This window comes from Nematolebias whitei, chromosome 10 (assembly GCF_014905685.2).
Source record: "Nematolebias whitei isolate Nwh7 chromosome 10, NemWhi1, whole genome shotgun sequence".
In the NCBI taxonomy this organism is placed as follows: domain Eukaryota; kingdom Metazoa; phylum Chordata; class Actinopteri; order Cyprinodontiformes; family Rivulidae; genus Nematolebias; species Nematolebias whitei.
The window spans coordinates 4971809-4991358 of record NC_056507.1 but is presented as its reverse complement, the minus strand read 5'-3'; the positions used below and the strand labels follow the sequence as shown (position 1 = coordinate 4991358).

The 19550-nt window shown below is 40.2% G+C and overlaps 1 protein-coding gene across 1 annotated transcript in view; it reads right to left on the bottom strand.

The window, feature by feature from the left end:
• The window catches only part of LOC119416085 (unconventional myosin-IXAa), a 128130-nt gene that overhangs the window by 79064 nt on the left and 29516 nt on the right, over positions 1–19550 (bottom strand). The window contains exons 2-4 of the mRNA XM_037683262.1: positions 9291–9385; positions 7011–7073; positions 1364–1463 (exon numbers count right to left, since the gene is read on the bottom strand). Coding sequence (XP_037539190.1) covers positions 1364–1463; positions 7011–7073; positions 9291–9385 — 258 coding nt within the window. The remainder of the gene's footprint in view (positions 1–1363; positions 1464–7010; positions 7074–9290; positions 9386–19550) is intronic.

The following is a 19550-nucleotide window of genomic DNA, read 5'->3' as shown; positions in this document are numbered from 1 at the left end:
CAAAGACTTGGAAAACAGAATGTGCATGTTTAAAAACAGCAGGCATCCCGTTTGCTCTTGGCGCCGCTCGGACTAGTCATAATTTGAGAAAAGATTTTCCTCCAATCTGAGATCGTTGCAAGAGCCATCTACAACAGCCAAGACATCAATTGTTCAAAAACCTTTTCACAGGACCCTACTTGAAAAGATTTAAAATATGCACGTGGGTTTTATGCAGTTCCGGTGTCTTTACTATTATTAAAGCTCAGAGTAAACTTCAGACGTGTTGATTCAGCTGCGTTCACGGTTCTTTAAGGCATTACCTGAAACATGACTGTGTTGAGCTGCACTGTAAACAGAGAAGTCGCATTCTTCATGTTGGATTTCTACAAAAGAAAGCTACTCAAGAGGTTTTAACGCTGTTTACCGTTACCTAGGCAACCGCAGGTGCCTTCAAATAAAGCTCACCTTTGTCCAAAAACATGTGAAGCCGCATCTAGTGGAAACACGTTAACTGAGCTTTCACACATGATCATCTTCACGACTGTATTTATTTTAACTTTGTAGCCTGTAGAGTGTTGCCCAGTGCATCATGGGATTGTTGTTGTGTTATTAGAACAAGCTTATTTCTTCTTATTGTCAAAAGCTCCACTCTTATGATTGCAACAACACACACAGTAAGATGTTGAAGTCTGAGAAGGGCATTTGTCTGAATTTGAATAACCATTTTACTCCTTTGTAGGAGCATTTGTACAAAAATGTGTGTGAATGCACCTAACCATGTGACTTCTGTCACTCTGCACAAAATTAACATCAGTGCCAGACTCTCCTCAGAGTTTTCCTGTTGCCACGGAAACAGAGCTGCATGGTATCAGGTAGCAAATGAGGGAATTGTTGTTGTTGCTGAGGGGATTGAAGGAAAACTATTAAAATATATATACAATCCCTTTCTTGGTTGTGTTTTTCTGAGAAATCGAGATGAGCAAAAAAATTAATTTTTGTTGTTCTGCAGCCTCCCCGGTGTGATGCTGTATGTCAGGAGCATCAACTGCCAGCACAAACAGATGTACTGCAAAACACGCACACATATGTGAGCGTCTGGCATGTGTGCAAACATGTGCACACGTCCAGCCAGCACTGTGGGCGGATTGAATCAACACTTCTAAGTGACGATCTACAGTTCTAATAAACGAGTAAACAGGAGCAAAAACACAGAAACAGAAATAAATCTGCTCATTTTCATTGTCGACATCAGTTTCTCTGCAAGATGTCAGGCTCTATTTAATGAGAACTCATCTGTTCATGGGATACAGGCAGTACAATGAATCTCCTCTGGATTTTTCCCAGAACGGATATATTTACTGTGTGTTTGTTCTGTGCAGACCTGGTTGAGGTAGTGGTATTCCTCTGGTTGGAGCAGGTGGAAAGTCTTCCTCTCTTCTTCACTGGCTCCAGCCAACAGGTAATAAAACACATGGTAGTTCCTGCAAAACACACACGCACACCAAGTATGACCGCAAACACCAAACACTGTCTCGTCCTCGTTTTAAAATCATTTTAATTAATATTTATCTAAGACAGCTGGTTTCTGAGCACTAAAAAACACCATTTCCTGCCAAAACAAATCATTAATATGTAATAAATGTGTCACTCTTCGACTTAGCAGGCTCACATTTGAAGGTGTTGCAATGAAAAGGTGATGAACATGTCGGTTGGGGCCAAATGTGTTGTGACTGGCCGTGACAAACACTGGGGTTTCATCCAGTGTGCCGAGATGTAATTCTGTTCCGGCTGCAAATGAGCCTCACTGTGCAGAAGAATGGATTTGAAGAATAATAAAGAATCGTATAACCAATTCCTGAATGAGGTCAGAAATGGTGGCCTTTGTCTGAATTTTAGACACAATTTCATGTCTTGGCCTGAACCCCTTTGTGTTTTATTCTTGTAAATAGGAGAGTATCCATTTTTCTCTTGGTGACTGAGAAGTAGCAGTCATCTAGCCGACCAAAAGGTCTCCATTGTTCCACCCAAGTGGTTGGATGACCATGAGGGGTGTAATGGTCTAAGCCGTGGTTCGGGTCGTACCTTGGGATGTGTCAGGTGCAACATAAAAAACAGACAATAACTCTCCTAAAAGCAGAGATTAAAAGAAAAATAACATGCAAGTGGGGAGGCTTCAAGGAATCAGGCCATGTACAGCAATGTAGGGTCCGTCAACTATGACTTTCTATTTTTTAAAGAAATAAAGCTGTTTTTCTTTTTTCATCTAATCTGAACTGGTAACCACATCCAAAAGGAAATGTGTCAAACAGAAAATTTTATAAACTCCAGAAAGGTATTCTCAGAAAAGAAAACCGAGGAATGTTCGCTTCGTGTCATTTGACCTGGACTTGGTGGAAAAAAAGCTACACAGGACGGAACGTCATCCATCCATCCATCCATTATCTTTACCCGCTTCTTCAATTTCGGGTCACTGGTGCCCATGTCCAGCAATCACTGTGCGAGAGACAGGGGACACCCTGGACAGGGCTCCAGTCCATCACAGGGACACATGGAGACAAACAATCATTCACTCTCTCACTCACACCTAGGGATAATTAGAGTTACCAATCAGCCTAACATGCATGTTTTTGGTCTGTGGGAGGAAACCGGAGCACCCAGAGAAAACCCACGCAGCACGGAGAGAACATGCAAACTCCTTCCACAAATGTCCCGGGCTGGGATTTGAACTGGCGACGTTCTCGCTGAGAGGCAACAGCTCTACCAACTGAGCCACCGTGCCGTCCAACAAAATACAAAACACAAAAATATAATAAAATGTGAAACCTTCACACTGAGCTTCTTAGCGAGTGAGCTCTAATGTGGAAAAAATTACTTTAACAAAATCAACATACCAAGAAAGACACTGCCATACAACTTTAATAAATGACATAACTGAATGCCATACAGGCACCTCTCATCTCACTATGCTGCTACTGGTGCAGGATATGACCAGAATCTTTTTCTACGTAGCTAATTTGAAACCAATGAGCAGGTCTTTAAGCTTCTCTGATTTACTCTGCGCTGGTCATTTGTGTTCGTTTGAAGTAGATACTCTAATATCTTCCTCTGCTTCTTTCTGTCGTAGTTGTTTGCAAAAATACAGTTAAATAAAAACACGTCCCGCTTCTGGTGTGTGATAACTCATTACCAACATATTCATACACTTCCAGTCGCCGCTATTCTTTGAATCTTAAAAGTAAAGAAGTGCCTATAGCCAGGATGGAAGAAACAACAGAGAGCCATGTGGAAGAATCAGTTTTGGGTCTTACATTGATCAAGAGTGGAAGTTACCACCAGAGGCGTAGCAGGAAGATGATGAGATTCTAAGCTTTTCTTGTTTTCTGGGCTGTAAACTTCTACGTCTTTGACCTTAATACTGACTTTGCTCAGACAGTCATCAGCATTGCCACAACTACGGTGAATCTAAATGATCCGTTGGTATTGATTTTAGGTCAATGGATGAATATTCATTGTTCCACACCTGCTGTATGATTATTGTTGGAGGTGGGGATGGTTTGGAGCCCATCACTGCTGTTATTGGGTGAGAGGGAGGGTCAAAAGTCCATTACAAGGGTTGATGTAGAATTTTAAATGTAAGCCTTTATCAGCGGACACTGATGGTTTTTAAATGTCATTACAAACATATAAATGTAAGATTTATAACCAATTTTAAATAGCATTCTTGCCAGTGTTTCTTAATGTGGTTTTGTGTTAACATAAAAAGGGTTGAGGATAGAATCATGGTTCTTTAGTAGCATAATTCATTTGAACTTGGACCTTTTTCCTGGTGTCACTAACCCCTCAGAGTTCAGCCGTTAAGCCCTGAAACTATCCTCCCCGATAAGTCTTCGTCATTGTTTTTTTGTTTTTTGGGTGGGATGGAGAGGCATTGAGGGTCATTCAGAGGCAACCTGTCATGAACTGAAGATAGTTTGAATTTTATCATCGGATGGCCTTTGTGCTCCAGTTCTGAGCAGTCTGGGAGGTCCTGTCTCTAGTTTCTACCCATCAATATGGCTCCCAGAGGCTGTCATCAGGGTGAAACAGAAACTCTAAGCTGATCAGGGTACCAGGGTGTAGATGACCAAAGCGGTGAGCTTTACACATTTTCTCCTCCATTTTTAATCCCATCTTTCTCAAAGGGTTAGAGGTCTTGGCATCAAAGAAAAAAATGCTGCATGGAGACGGAGAGGATGGATCTTTATCTCTCAGGTAACACACCTGAGAGATAAAGATCTTTGAGGCGCAAGTGCAGGTGAAGCTTCCTGATTAAATAAAGTATGAACATGCTAACAGGTTGGAGGCACGAGGTTTAATTATGTTGAGTTTACATGCCAAGAGGATGAACTAAAATAAAATGTTTCAATGTTTTTCATTCATTCAACCTTTATTTATACAGGTTAGCCTCATTGAGTCACAAGGACTCATTTTCAAGGGAGGCCAGTTTAGACAGAACGTATAAAGTACAGACAACAATAATTCCACAAAAAGCAAATAAAAATAAAATAAAAGCAGTTATAAAAACAGTCAAATCAAGATGCCATACAAAACAAGGTAAAATACTAAAAACAGGAACGTATTTGTTTTGATATTTCTAGAGATTTTATCAAATCTTTAAAATCCATTAAAGAAATCAAAATGGACAGCTTCAGTTCTTGTTGCAAGGTGTTCCAGGTTACAGGAACAGAGTAAGAAAAGGCCTTTTTGATGAGTTCAGTCCACAGTGAGGGAACGTTGCAGGTAATTAATTCCTGAGAGCGCACGCCGTAACTGCACTGACGACGTGATATGTGGGAGTAGATCTATGAAGGCAGCAGACCAAGGAATGATTTAAAGATGAAAATGAACCAGTGTGAGAGCCTACATGTAGCTAATGCTGACCAACTGACCAATGAGTACAGAGTGCAGTGATGGGTACGGTAGTTCCAACCAGTTATGAACCATAGTGCCCCATGGTAGACAGCATCCAACATCTGCAAGGAGGCATGCCGATTATCCATGCTGCTGATTTCTTACCTCAAGCTTCTGTATTCATAACCATCAACTCACAACAGACTCAGGTTCAGGCTGCTGTTTAATACAGCATACTATATCACATTATTATTGTTTAGCGTATATCTTAAATCCTTGTATAATGTTTCTTTTTTATACTTTATATTTTTGCGTGTAACTGGGACCTTGAGCACACAATTTCGTTCCATCTCATGTACCACATATGATGTGAATGGCAATAAAGAACCTTGAACCTCTTGAACTAAATAATGTCACCATAATGAGTAGCTGGTAGGAAAGTTGCAGCTACAAGGTGTTTTCTGGCATTCAGAGTTAAGCAAGATCTATTAATGAAACAGAAACCCAGTTTCAATTTCAGTTTCTGTATAAAGTTTTCAGCATGTGGCTTAAAATAGAGATGTGCATCAATTAACATTCCCAAGTATTTGTAGGAATCCACAAACTCAATAGGAACATCATGCATGGATGAGACAGGAGGAAGGACTGTCGGCACAAACTTTCAGTTTGAAAACGACATCCCCTTGGTTTTCTCAGCATTTAGCACCAGTTTGAGATGGACCAGTTCTGACTGAATGATGTCAAATCCAGAGTTTAGAAGCTGAAAAACCTTGGCAACTGTTGGTTTGGCAATAAACAACTGTATCATCAGCATAGTGATGAAAGGTGTCAGGAATGTTCAACAATTTCCTGCGGGATCAATAAAGTTCTATGTTATCTTTTGAGCTACATTGTTTATATAAATTGCAAAAAGAGTGGGTCCTAAAACTGAGCCTTGTGGCACACCATTAGTGACTGTTAAATAGCTAAATACGGTAGCTATTTTCAAAGCTAAAATAAGCACAACTTCTCCTTCTACAAACTCTCTTTAAAATTTTAAAATAAACCCATTTTTCCAAAGAGTCCAGCAGGGGTTTTCCTTTGGTTTTGAATGAAGAAATGAACAAATCCAGGTCACTAAATAAGAGACAACGAGTCTGTTGCAGATAAACACCCAATACAGTCCAAGTCTGAAAGAAAGAATGACAGAAAGAAAGAACAGAACGACGGAAAGAACGACCAAAAGAAAGAATGACAGAAAGAACAAAAGAAGAAAGCTGTAGAGATATGGCCTTAGCATCTAACACCTTTATGTGTAGGCAGCACGGTGGCGCAACTGGTAGAGCTGCTGCCTCTCAGCGAGCAGGTCCTTGGTTCAAACCCCGGTCCAGGGGCCTTTCTGGGTGGAGTTTGCATGTTCTCTCCGTGCATGCGTGGGTTTTCTCCGGGTACTCCGGTTTCCTCCCACAGTCCAAAAACATGCATGTTAGGCTGATTGGTAACTCTAAATTGTCCCTAGGTGTGAGTGAGAGAGTGAATGGTTGTTTGTCTCGTTTGTCTCTATGTGGCCCTGTGATGGACTTGCGACCCGTCCAGGGTGTACCCCGCCCCTCGCACAGTGATTGCTGGACATGGGCACCAGCGACCCCCGTGACCCAAAATGGAATAAGCTGGTAAAAGAAAATGGATGGATGGATGGACCTTTATGTGTGAAAATACACGTTTCACTGCTTCACAAACCTTTTTTACAATATAGATAGAAACCATTTAAGGATTGGTGGATATAGCTGTAAAATATATACTTTTCAAAAATATTTTGACTTCATCACACTAAACTGCTTTTTGATGGGAGTGTATTTCAAGACTGAGAGCAGATCCCAAACAGTAATCACACACAGTCTAAATTAGCTGCTGACGATCTCAGTTTTTATGAAACATAAAGACATCTCTACAAACGACGATCTAAATCAGAGAACAGATCGACACCAAATCTTGGTGGGTCGAGTTGTTGATAACATGGCAACATGTGGTGAACAAGTCCACTTGGTAAGAGAAATTAAACCGAACCTTAACAAATGTGGTTAAAGCTGTAACTAGCAGCTCATCAAAGTAAGGCTAAATAGGACCTACTCAGTGTTTTATGGAGCTGGTTCACTCACCGTTCATTGTGCTCCTGGTAAACCAGACGGGATTTTTCCAGAAGGTACTTCTCCACATAAGCTCTGAAAACAGATAAGGTCAATGGGTTTCATCAGTAAAGCCAGGAAAGAGGGTAGAGTGAGACTCATTAATGTTAGCCCTATAATTGATTAAGATGATTTCTGGCTTCCATTTTTATTGTTTAATAAGTTGGCTACAATCAGGTTTAAGAAAACTAAGCTGATTAAAGAGCAGGCACATCTGTGGGCAGACCCATGTTGTTAGGGTGATAGCTCACTGGGCCGTGACTGTTGGAGATGAATCGATAATTTCCAATTGTGAGTAAACGGGCTAACTTTGCGACCAAGTGAGCAGCGAGACATATGACGTGTTTTGAGCAGCAATCCTTTTTTTGAATCGTGGCCTAGTTTGTGTTCTGAACTTGTAAAATTTTAGTCTTGGCTGCGCACATTATTTTGTCGCCCACCTCCATCCACTTCGTACTTGCTTTGGTCGACTTCGTATCAGCCTTTGCTGGAGTACATTTTTTAAATGGAAAAACAGTGTTGGACCAGGTTTTTAGTCATTATTTGTTACAATCTGCGTGGCTTTTTAAATCTTTTATCCTGGACGTTCAGGGATGTGGCCTCAAATATTTTCTGAGGAGAGCTCTAGTGCAGGTGTCAGTATACGGCTGAAGAGGGATTGAGACGTGTTTGAGATTCTCACAACCCTGAAACTATCTGAAAAAAAAAATCTGTGGCATAATTGTGTTTTTTTTATGTGCACAAAATTCAAGTGACAAAACTGTGAGCCTCTGCAACTCATGCTAGCAAACTGAGAAACCCTGCAAACATTTTGAGACATTTTGGAAACATTTTGGAGACTCCCTCGTGAATGACGTTCACCAGCTGGTCACCAATAGTTGCTACTCAGAAATACACGGGCTTTGCATGTTCAGCTCATCTTATCTGTACACATTCATAATTTTGGGTTGCATCAATACACCACATACTTCAGAACTCTTTTGCAAAGATGACCGTAACATTAATATGATTATAAATAAGCTTAAAAACTACAAACATAGCAAAATACCCAGAAATCAATGAATATCCAACAACAACAAAAAACAACAGCAACACCACAACTTTGACGTTCACATCCTGAGTGTAAAAATGTGTATTTTACTCAGTCATTGCTGCATGAACTAAACCTTTTATATTGTCGAGTCCTACATGTGGAAAACAGAAACAATTCCTGGAGGGAAGAGTCTGAAACTCTGTGCAAAAGATGGGAGTTGTTTGTTTTTTTTAACATCAAAGTTCATGCTCAATAATCCAGGTAGAAAATCCAACAAAGTTCAGTCAGGTCATCTGAACGGTTTGTTTTTTTGTTGAGATGTTTCGCCCTTCATCTAAAGGACTTCATCAGGCCGAGGAGCCACAAATAAAACTCAGTCCCACAAGCAGCACACTCCCATAGTGGACCAACCAGTTTGCAGGTGATAAGGTGGTTTCTGGGGCCCGCTCTCTCCCCCATCACCTCCTCTGAGGCAGCCATAGCCAAAGTGGTTCAAAACAAAGTTCATGCTCAACAATCCTGGTAAAAAAAAAATCCCATCAGTCAGGTCATCTAAGAAGGAAACAGAAAAGAAACATCCAGAGGACCTGACTGAACATTGTTGGATTGTTTTTTACCTGGATTATTGAGCATGAACTTTGATGTTTTGATCCACTTTGGCCATGACTGTCTGAAACAAGTCGCCGGGGGAGAGGGCGGACTCCAGAAACAATCTGAGCACCATCAAACTGGTTGACCCACTACGTTAAGGTGCTATTTATAAGACTGAGTTTGTTGCAGCTTCTTGGACTGATGAAGTCTTTTGGATGAAAGATGAAATGTTTCAACACACACAAAAAAATAAAATAAAAACATCCAGAGGATCTGACTTAACTTTGCTGGATTTTTCTACCTGGATTATTGAGCAAGAACTTTGACATACCACTCTCAGATTACAGCATCTGTTGCACTTTGACTCATAACGGCACAGATGGAAGAAGACCCAGGAGGGCTCCACTAATGACAGAAAAACCAAACAGCCAAACGGTAATTTACTAAAGTTTCTGGAAGACGTTTCTGGGACTGAGGAGACACAAATGAAGCTCACATCAGGATTTGTTTTCTACTCATTGTAGAAGGTACCAACAAATGTATCCACATTTGTATTTGTATTTTTCATTGGATGTTACCGTGTTGGCAGTGACTGAAGAAACACTGATGTGTGTGTGACTGTGTCTTACCCCCGCACGGTGCCGCTCTCCTGATAGTTGACCTGAATAAACTTGCCGAAGCGGCTGGAGTTGTTGTTGTGTGCAGTCTTTGCGTTCCCGAAGGCCTGAAGACAAAAATAAATTGATGTGATACAAGTAGAAGATTAAAGTTAAAGTGTTGTTTCTGTTGTTCAACATACAAGTAAACACAGAGGCGTGCATGCTCTCAGAAAGAGACAGTTATGAACAGTTAACATCTTACCTGTAGCAGATATAATTTTGAACAAGCTCAACTTGGAGAACCAAGAGCCTGACAAGCTAAAGACTAGTCTGAGCTAGGCATGTGGCGATAAACAATAAATCAATTAATAGCATGATAAATTAAAATTATCGACCGCATTTTCATTTATCAGCTTTATTGTTTCTTTGTGTCTCTCACTTTCTACTGAAGACACTGGATGACAAAAGGCTCAACTCCGGACTCTCTTCGCTGATCCCTTCTATTCTCTTTTCTCTTTAAAATCTTGTTTCAACCGTCCAAAATTGTGTTTTTGGATCGTTAAAAGCAGCTAAGCTACGAGCTAAGCTAACAGATCGACCTCAGGAAAAAACCTCCGTCTTGTCAAAGCTCCAAAATTCATGGTTGAAACACGTGCCTTCATCTAAAAAGTTGTTTTTCTCTGCAAAAAAAAGCTGAGAACTTGTTTACTGATTCTTTTATTAAAAGCTTTGTGTGAAAAATGCTAAAGAGCTCAAATCACACAGAGCGTTCGCCATTTTGAGAACCGAAGAGAGACAGCCCATGTCACGTCAAGGGGCCTCCCTCCCATTTTCTTAAAGAGACAGGCTGCTCGCTCCCTCACTATCCATCCTTGGGTTCAAACAGTCTTATACTGCCATCTCGTGGTCAAAAAAAGGTACTACACACAAAAATTGACCAACATTTCTTCTTAAATTTGACAATTACTAATTATTGTAAAATTTCAAGCAATATTATCGTTTATCGCAATAATTTCTGAGACAATCACCCAGCAAAATTTGTTATAGTGACAGGCCTAGTGTGAGCAAATCTAATAAATTTCTAGGAAGTTTATGGAAAATTGGAGTTGTTTTAAAAGAGCAGCAATGCAACTTTAGTCTTAGCCTCGCTTGACCCAGCTGTTAGCTCATCAGTTCAGTCACAATAAATGTTTTTGTTTTCCAAAACTGAAGACATTCAAAATGATAACTACAAAATTTATCCTATTAATCGTTCATAACCTTTCCACAGAATTAAACCTCCCCTTTAAAACAGTTGGGTAAACCATAAAACACCACAGGAGGGATAAGCAACCAATGACTGCACTGCATCAAAGGTCAGGAGGTGCAAAAAAACAACATGTCCACACTAATACAGAGGTACGTCACACTCAGGAACACAGACCAGGAACTAAACTGCCCAATCCCTGTGAAGACAGACTCGGTCCTCACTTGCAGGAGTCACGAGCCGCATACATACAGAAGGGAGCCATCATTAGAGGCCCCTGGAGGACTCATTTGTGTTCTCGTTAGGAGTCTGATGGGCCCCGTTGGAATGGGATGCTTGAGAGGAGGAGGATGAGAAGAAAGGAACATGGAGAAGCTTTCCACACAGAGGTGTAAAGAAAAGAGCAGAAATAAGACGAGGTAAGTAAAAAAGTAGGAGCGATAGTATAAAAATAAAGATCAAAAACAAAAGCTTAGAAATAAACAAGATGAATTATGAGGGAAATTTAAAAAAATGAAAGAAAGGAGAGCTAATTAAAAATATATGCAGCGTAAAACATTAACAATGAAGTTTTTTTTTTTTTTTTACACTATCGAACCGAAGTGGTATAATTTCCAAAGAAAAATTAAAAACCAATAAAACGGTGAGTATTGTGGAGCTGTGATGAATGAGTGGAGCAGAAAGGATGAGGCATGGAGGGGTGTGGGCTTCAGATAATTGATTGCAGCTGCTGGGTGAACCGCGCAGCTTTGAAATAACACGGCTAATAGAAGTAAAGTCCTGCTCCTGGATCAGGCTTTGATCTATGGGACAATTCATACAAAAAGACTCCCACCACACACACACACAAGGAAAACAAACTCTGTAAGAGGCTCAGACGCTAAAAACTGACCTATTTTTGTAAATCTGAAGTGCCAACAAAACAATAATTCATATGATAACATCAACCTGTACAGTTTCTGTAAATAAAAGCCTTTTTGTAGCAAAACACTTCCAATTTTAAGCTTAAGGGAAAACTGACTTCCTTAAAAACCTGAACTGATCATAAATGAATCAGGCTACTGATGTTAAGAACCACAAGAGGATTTATTGGCTGTTAGTTGTTTAAAGTGGTTCCCAACACTGGTCCTTGAGGAACGCCATCCTGCATGTTTTAGTTGTTTCCCTGCTCCAACACACCTGATTCAGTGATTTTATTACTTCCTGAAGTTCTGCTAAAGCCTGTAAGCACCCATTCATTCAAATCAGGTGTTAAAGCAGAGAAACAATTTAAACATGCAGGGTGGTGTTCCTCAAGGACCACGGTTGGGAACCATGGATGTTAAATGAGCATGTACCCCTGTTCGGATGCTGTGTGGAGCCTGTGCGTGCACGTTCAGTGCACCCGAAGGAGATTAATGAGCAGGGCGGCAGCGTCGGGATGATTTAGTGGTGAACTCTGCTTCATGGTCAGCGCCTGCTGGGACCACAGCGCAGGAAAACACACACTGTGAATGAGGGTGCATGTGTGTGTACGGAACAGGATTGAAAAAGGTGGCTAGTTGGTTTTAAAACCCGCACATGTGAAAACCAGACACGTCTGCGGGATCGTAAGAGCTCACAACAGAATCTGGAGGTGGAAAACAACCCGGTGCTGGTTCCTACAGCAGTCATTGGATATTTTGGCACCTGGAACACTGATGCGTCTTCTGCTTTGACAAGTTCATTTTAAACATCTTTGAAAGTACTTGGAAAAAAGTTTGCCAAACTGTTGTCTTACAAAATGATGTAATACCCATGCCACACCTGTAGGTGGCGATACAATACACATCAACTATGTATCAAAACACAAAGAAAGAACACTCGCGGCTTGGCTAAAGATTCACCCAGAACTTCTTGATGTTTTAACACCATTTACGGGTTTCCACTCATTTATAAACATTTTTGTCCTGTGTGTGGGTGGAAGGTGCAAAAATCGAAATTTATTGAATTAAAAAATAAATCTCTGAAGGTATTTGCAAGAGCAAGTAAAGCTAGCAGCAGCTAGCTGTAGCACTTAATATACTGTATTATTTTACATCATTAGACTTTAACGTATATCTTAGATATATATCTACAATTTCGTTCCACCTCATGTACCACATGTGAAGTGAATGACAAAAAAAGAACCTTAAACCACTTCTGGTGGAACCGGAAGACAATTCTGGCAAGAATATCTTATTTCTTCCAAAATACATGTGAAATACAAAAATGTCATCATTGTAAATATTAAAACGTTCTCACGAAACATAAGATTTTAGACTGTTTTATTCAAAGTTTTTACTGCAGTAATTCACTCTCTGGTGTTGGATGGTTTCAGACTGTTAGCTTGTTCCTGTCAGACTTGAACTCTATTTCTCTGAACTGAGGCCATTCAAATATTTTTCTCCAACAGGTAAGATGTTGACTGCTAATAACCTTTCCACAGCCTGATATATCTCTTTAAAGCTTGTGTGAATATAAATGTGTAGCCCATGACACGTTTGCTACAATAACAGTGATTTTACCCCAAAACACCAAGTATCCTAAAACCAAATGACAGTATGTGAAAATATTATTCTAAAATAAACAAAACCTCCAACATTGAGCAGTCAGATTAAATTAATTGTTCAACATAAGTATACAAAAATATTTCTGAATATTGAAGTGTTGTCATGTTGGAATAACTGTTTTGTCAATGTTTATTAAATAAAATCAATCCATCCATCATCTTTACCCGCTTCTTCCTTTCTTGGGTCGCTTGTGCCCATATCCAGCCATTACTGTGCAAGAGGCGGGGGACACCTGGACAGGTCTCCAGTCCATCACGGGGACACGGAGACAAAAGAGACAACAAAACATTCTCTCTTTCATCTAGGGACAATTTAGAGTTGCCAATCAGCCTAACATGCATGTTTTTGGTCTGTGGGAGGAAACCGGAGTACCCGGAGAAAACGCACGCATGCACCGAGAGAACATGCAAACTCCACCCAGAAAGACCCCAAGCCGGGATTTGAACCGGCAACTTTTTCACTGATAGGTGGCAGCTCTACCAACTGCTCCACCGTGCCGCCATTAATTGTTTGTAGTCAAACAAATGAGCTTTAACTTGGTGCAAATTAATTTTAAAGTGGGCTCAAATAAAAAATAAAAATTGTTTTGAAACACAAAGTACTGCATTAACATTAACAAATAAATGATTTACAAATAAAACAGTGTGCATACCCGCCAAGGTGAGAGAAGCAATATTGGACAATTGTTTTCAAGTTCGTGTTAGTTCCTGAAATAGCCAAAACAAGTCACGTCTGAAGGACACATCTTGATTTATTATAAACGAAGCTCTAAAAGACTAAACTGCATTGTGCTCAGTTTAACAAGTCATTTGACTCGACATAATTCCCAGCTTTCACACCACAACTCAGAGAAATGAGCAGTTAATCCTGTTAAAACAGCTCCTAATGAAGAATCAGCCGCATGTCGGAGGATTTTATTGCAGAGAGCCTGAAGCTGAATCACGTTGTGAACCTGCGTCTCTATATTTAGGTTTAAACGTCAAACTAATATTATGCTGATGTTTGATTCTGCGCTGCCTCGTGGGCTCGTCCACGCCGTCACATGAGCTTAGCCTGTTGTTTCTTCCACAGCTGTGGAAAAAAAAAAAGCCCCGGTCCACCGCCTCCGAGCGAGCAGGGCTCAAGAATGTAATGCGTTCGCCATCAGAGGGGGAGAAACAAGACGGGAAGCAGCCTGTTCATTAGCGTGTCAGAGGCTTCCTCAAAGCGGTGGCTAAATTTGGCTCAAATAATAATAACGTTTAACACCCACAGCAGTCTCTCTCAGCTCTACCCTTTTTATTGGGCTTCAGTTTCACAGCACTGCTGCCATGTTTCCACACACATTCCTAAATCACTCGGAGAAAACGAGAACCAAAACATCTGCTGGGCTAGCTTCCATTAGCGTGTTAGCCTCTGTTCCACAAACCGCTGTTGATGTTTCACATTATGACATACTAGCTGATTTTTGTTTTTACATAAATGTATTCATAATTTACTTTTAAGGTAGGGGGAGTAGTGGCGCAGAAGTTAGAGAAGGTGGGCCTTTGATCGGAAGGTCACCGGTTCAACTCCCCAGACCGATGATGTCAAAAATGTGAGAGGGAAAGGCGACGCCCCCCATGACTGCCTCTACCCTCATTTGCCCCACTCTGGGCCCTTGAGCAAGGCTCTTAATCCCCATCATCTGCTCTCCCGGGTGCCCTAGATGGCAGCTCTCTGCTCCACAGAAGGCTGTGGTAGCTCGGTGGTTTGTGGTTGCATCAGGAAGGGCATCCAGCGTAAAAACAATCACCAAGTCTTCGTGCAACTTAGTTCGTTGTGGCGACCCCTGAAGAAGGGAGCAGCCGAAAGAAGAAGAAAAAAAGTGTAGTTCCATTAGCGGTTTTCTTTAGCTAGCTTTAGCATAACCAAAGCTAATAGGAAGGCAGCAACGTGAGCATCCAGTGGTTGAGCTCCAGGCAGCGTGCCGGTCCTGCTGCAGTCCACTGTGGACTTCTACTGATGAGATGTAAACGATACAATAAGCTGAGCTGTCAACAGCCTAATCACTGGTCCACGTCAGTCAATCTGCTTGAACCGTCAGCATATCGGACAAAAGCTGGAAACGTTTTAGAATCACAACAAATGAGACCTTGTGTGAGCCAGCACATTTTTCTAGTCTCAAATTCAGATTTTTTTATTTTTTTATTATTATTATTTGCCAAAACAATGAAGGGATTTTCTGCAAGTGTGAAAGGCTCCTTATCTTTAAAGATGAGGTCCATTTTAAAACTGTTTCTATTCCTCAGTGTCTGTAGAAATACAAAACTACAGAAGACAATGTGTTGCTGAATAATTTGAGCTCCTTTATGGAGGCTTGTTTGCTCAGTAGATTATTGTGTTATTTATTTTCATGTAAAAGAACACATTTCTGCAAAAAGTGCACATTTATCCTTTTTAATCCATTTAGTATTTTGAACCAACTTTATCTAGTGACAGAATTTTTTTTTTTTTTCCTTCAAACTCTAAACTGTTAGTCTGGAGCATTAGCTTTTGAAAAGGAAATAATTACACAAGGGTCAACATAAGAGGTTTCTGTCTGAGACGATCTATTCTCATCTCGAGGTATCCGATGGACAACCGAGTGACATAGACGTGGATTAAAGATCTCCTTTGCTGTGATGGATTTCCATCATCTGTATTCAAAACATGTTTTGTTGTGGTCTTTTTGAAGCCGTCCAATCTAATTACGATCCAGATTAAACTGACGCTGCTTTCAACCAATAAAGAGGAGCAGAGCCACAGATTGACCCAATCGGAGCAGAGCAGGGCGGGGCCTAACTCAGAGACAGACTGCAGGTGAGAGCACCAATCAGGGTTTCCTAGACTACTTTTCAAGGAGACCCCGCTACCCTAACTGAAGGTGATTACATAATTAATTATAAAACATATAAAGAAGTGCGATTAGGGACGCACAATGTTGGATTTTTGGCCGATAAGCCGATATGTTAAAACTTATTTGGTCGATAACCGATACCAATACCGATATTTTTCCCCTCTAGATCTACTTGCAGAGACTACACAGCTTTCTCTGCTGTGGAATTAAAATACTACATTACTCTGCAGGGTCTTTGTCAGTTTGGCTGCTACCAAATGCAGATGCCAAAACGGGGTCTGAAAATGATGCAACACTTCAACTTGGATTATGTTTAATGTCAAATTTATTTATGACATTTATTCTCTCTAACCCAATGACAACACTCGAACAGTGCAAATTTGTAAATTTTCACAAATCTAAACTCAACCTGTTCACGAGCAACAAGTGAAAAGTGCACAAGTAGTAGTGCATTGATAGATATACACGACAGTTTCTTAAATTAAAATTTTACTTCAAACAGTTGCCTTTTATATCGGTGAGTTTTTTGATGGAAAGGCCGATGTTCGATATTTAACTTTATCGCTAATATCGGCCGGTACCGATACCATGCCGATAATATCGTGCATCCCTAAGTGTGATCAATTCACTGTGGAAGATACCCGAGCTGAAACACTGTCGCCCCCTCTTCCTGCGCTGTATCCCGACCTCCTCGGGACTTTGTACATAAAATCTAATTTTGTTTTAAATGTTAATATACTGTGTACTTTTACTGAGGTCATGAATGGAGAATACTGTGTACCTTTACTAAGGTCATATGTACATGACCTTACATGACCTCTATTCACAACCTCAGTAAAAGTACACAGTATAATGTTTTCAAATGAACACAGTACATGTACACAGTATACTAGTTACTGAGCGCCCGGGGAGCAATTTGGGATTATGTGCCTTGCTCAGAGACACCACGACATGTGGGATTGGCTGGGAGTCGAACAGTAACTTTCTGGTCCCAAGTCATCTGCACTACCTCTATCCCATCTTGGCCCCATAAGATCTCCAGAAGAGTCTCATGACCCATAAGGTCATGTACACAGTATACTCCTCTTTATGTGCTTATCTTTGAAGGAAAAAGCTCTCAAATGTGTGGTACTGGGGGGTTGGGGGGGGGGGGCTTGGAGGAAAAAGTCAAAGTTTTTTTCTGCTTTAATCTCTGAGCCTTAAATACGCTGCGTCTCTCTTGCAAAGTCTGATGAGGAGAAAGAGGAGGAGAAGGAGGAGAATGAGGAAGTTCCACTCAACAGCTTGCAAACTCCAAGCATTCCACAAGACAAGATAAAACAACACAAAATAAGATAAAACAAGATAACACATGACAAGATAAGACAAGATAAGATAAGATGATAAGATAAAACAAGACAAGCCAAGACAAGATAAGATAAAACAAGATAAGATAAGACCGATCCCCTGCACACATTTTTATCACAAGATATTCACAATATTTAGAGTCAACTTTGTCTGTCTTTGAGCAAACTACTTCATGAACTACGGAACAGATTTTAATGAAAATGTAAAAACATATTTACTGAGTGTACATGGACAAATCAGGTCTCTCTTGTACATGAGTCCTCGAGGCTCAACGGGATTAACCTGTCTAAATAAAGGTGGAATGAAAAATGATTAACTTTTAGAGCCAACCCATTTCAAGATGGCTACCGTGGCTAAACAACTTGCTACAACTGTCAGTTTTAAAGACGTAGATGTAATTGTGACATCAAGTGACAATGTGTATAATGTTATTTTCCAGATTTGACCAAAACATTTATCTCAGTCAAACTCTGGGCCAAAAAGCTGCAGGGCAACTTCAATTCCCTCCAACAATGTTTGGCTTTTATTGTAGAATTGCCTTGAACTTGTGTTTGAAATCTCATTTTAAACTTGGATTAAAAGGAGAATGTGGTGGAATTTAACAGCACAATATGTCCCCTCCCTTCTAAAACCCATCTACAGCCTCAATCGACCCTTCATGGACATTTAATGCCGAACAAAAATAAAAGAAGGACTCTTCTGTTTACTTCATGCCAAGCATGAAACCAAATCCCTCCATTATCATGACATCGTGTTTAATCTGCCACAGATTATCTGTCTTCATCGTGGCCTCTACATGTTGGTTTACTCATGAGGTGAAGATGTTGTGTGATTTAGCCACACACTCCAAGGAGGTCTGCTTCATGTGGTGAGTGTGAGCAGTTAACGTTGCAGTCTGATGACTAGTTAGACATAAAAATCACGCTCAGTGAGGTCAGGACCATCCGGCGGAGATAATGCCCAGAATATTTTTAATCTGATTCAACCTCAAGAAGGTTTAAAACCATGAAATATCCAATCAGATGCACTTGTAAACTAGAAAAATTGCATTTCCTGCGAAAATGCAGTGTGAATGCTTATTGCAGAAGAGCTTGCTGAAATGTAGCTGAAATGGAAAAAGCAGAAGAAAGCAGAAAAAAACAAGTATTTGCTGAATTGTGTTTAAATAAGCAGAAATGAGCACAACTATTAGGAAACTGGATCTAAAAAAAGCTGAAATTAGCAAAAAAAAAAAAAACCTAAAAAGCAGTTGAAAATGTAAAAAGAAAATTAAACTACCAGACGGATTCAGAAAGAGCTGAAATAAGCTTAACAATGTGGAATTGGCTGAAAAGGCTAAAATTAGCATAACACAGCTAAAAAGTAGCTGAAATAACTGAAACTAGCAGAAACAAGCTAAAAGGAGCACAAAGAAGTTAATTGGGCTGAAAGTAGCAGAGATTACTGCAAAACATTTAATTCATCTGAAAACAGCTGAAATTAGCTAAAAAATAAAATAAAAAGGTAGCTGAAAAAGTAGAACAAGCAGAAGAAAGTAATAAGAACACATGCCCAATTAGGTTGAAAGAAGCAGAAATGAGCACAAAGAAGTGGAAATTAACAGAAAATAGACAGAAATCTCCCAAAACAGCTGAAAAGTAGCTAACAAATGCAGAAAGCAGCTGAAATGATCAGCAGGACGTGGAGAGAGCACATTTTTGATGAATTAGGCTGAAAAAAAAGCTTAAACAAGTGCAAATAATGTGGAATTAGTTGAAAAAGCTAAAATTAGTATAAAAACAGCCAAATAGTCGCTGAAATAGAAGAAAAAGTTGAAACTTGCAAAAATAAGCTGAAAGGAGCATAAAAAGCTAAAATGTGCAAAAGCAAGTTAGAAGAAGCACAAAAAAGTTGTAGTTAGCAGAAATAACCTTCATCACGTGTTGTGCATTTGTACGTGTTCCACAAAATAATAACGCTGTGGAGACAGAAGGCAATGGTCCCATGAGCTGTAGGTAAAAACAAACCCAAGAACAAGAGCAACAAATTATGTGTTGCTTTCTAATTAAACTCTCACACGTTCAGTTGGTTATATTTGCAATGCAATTATTACGACAAGAATAAAAGGAAAGATAAAGTGGGCTGCAAGTCTGTGGAACAGCCTGTGAGGACAGAATGTGCCTGAACTGACAGCATTAGTCATCTGCGGCTCTTCATTTGACTCAGTCGTGCCTGTGTCAAGGCCATCTTTTCAGAGGGACATCTTTTCAGAGGGACATCTTTTCAGAGGG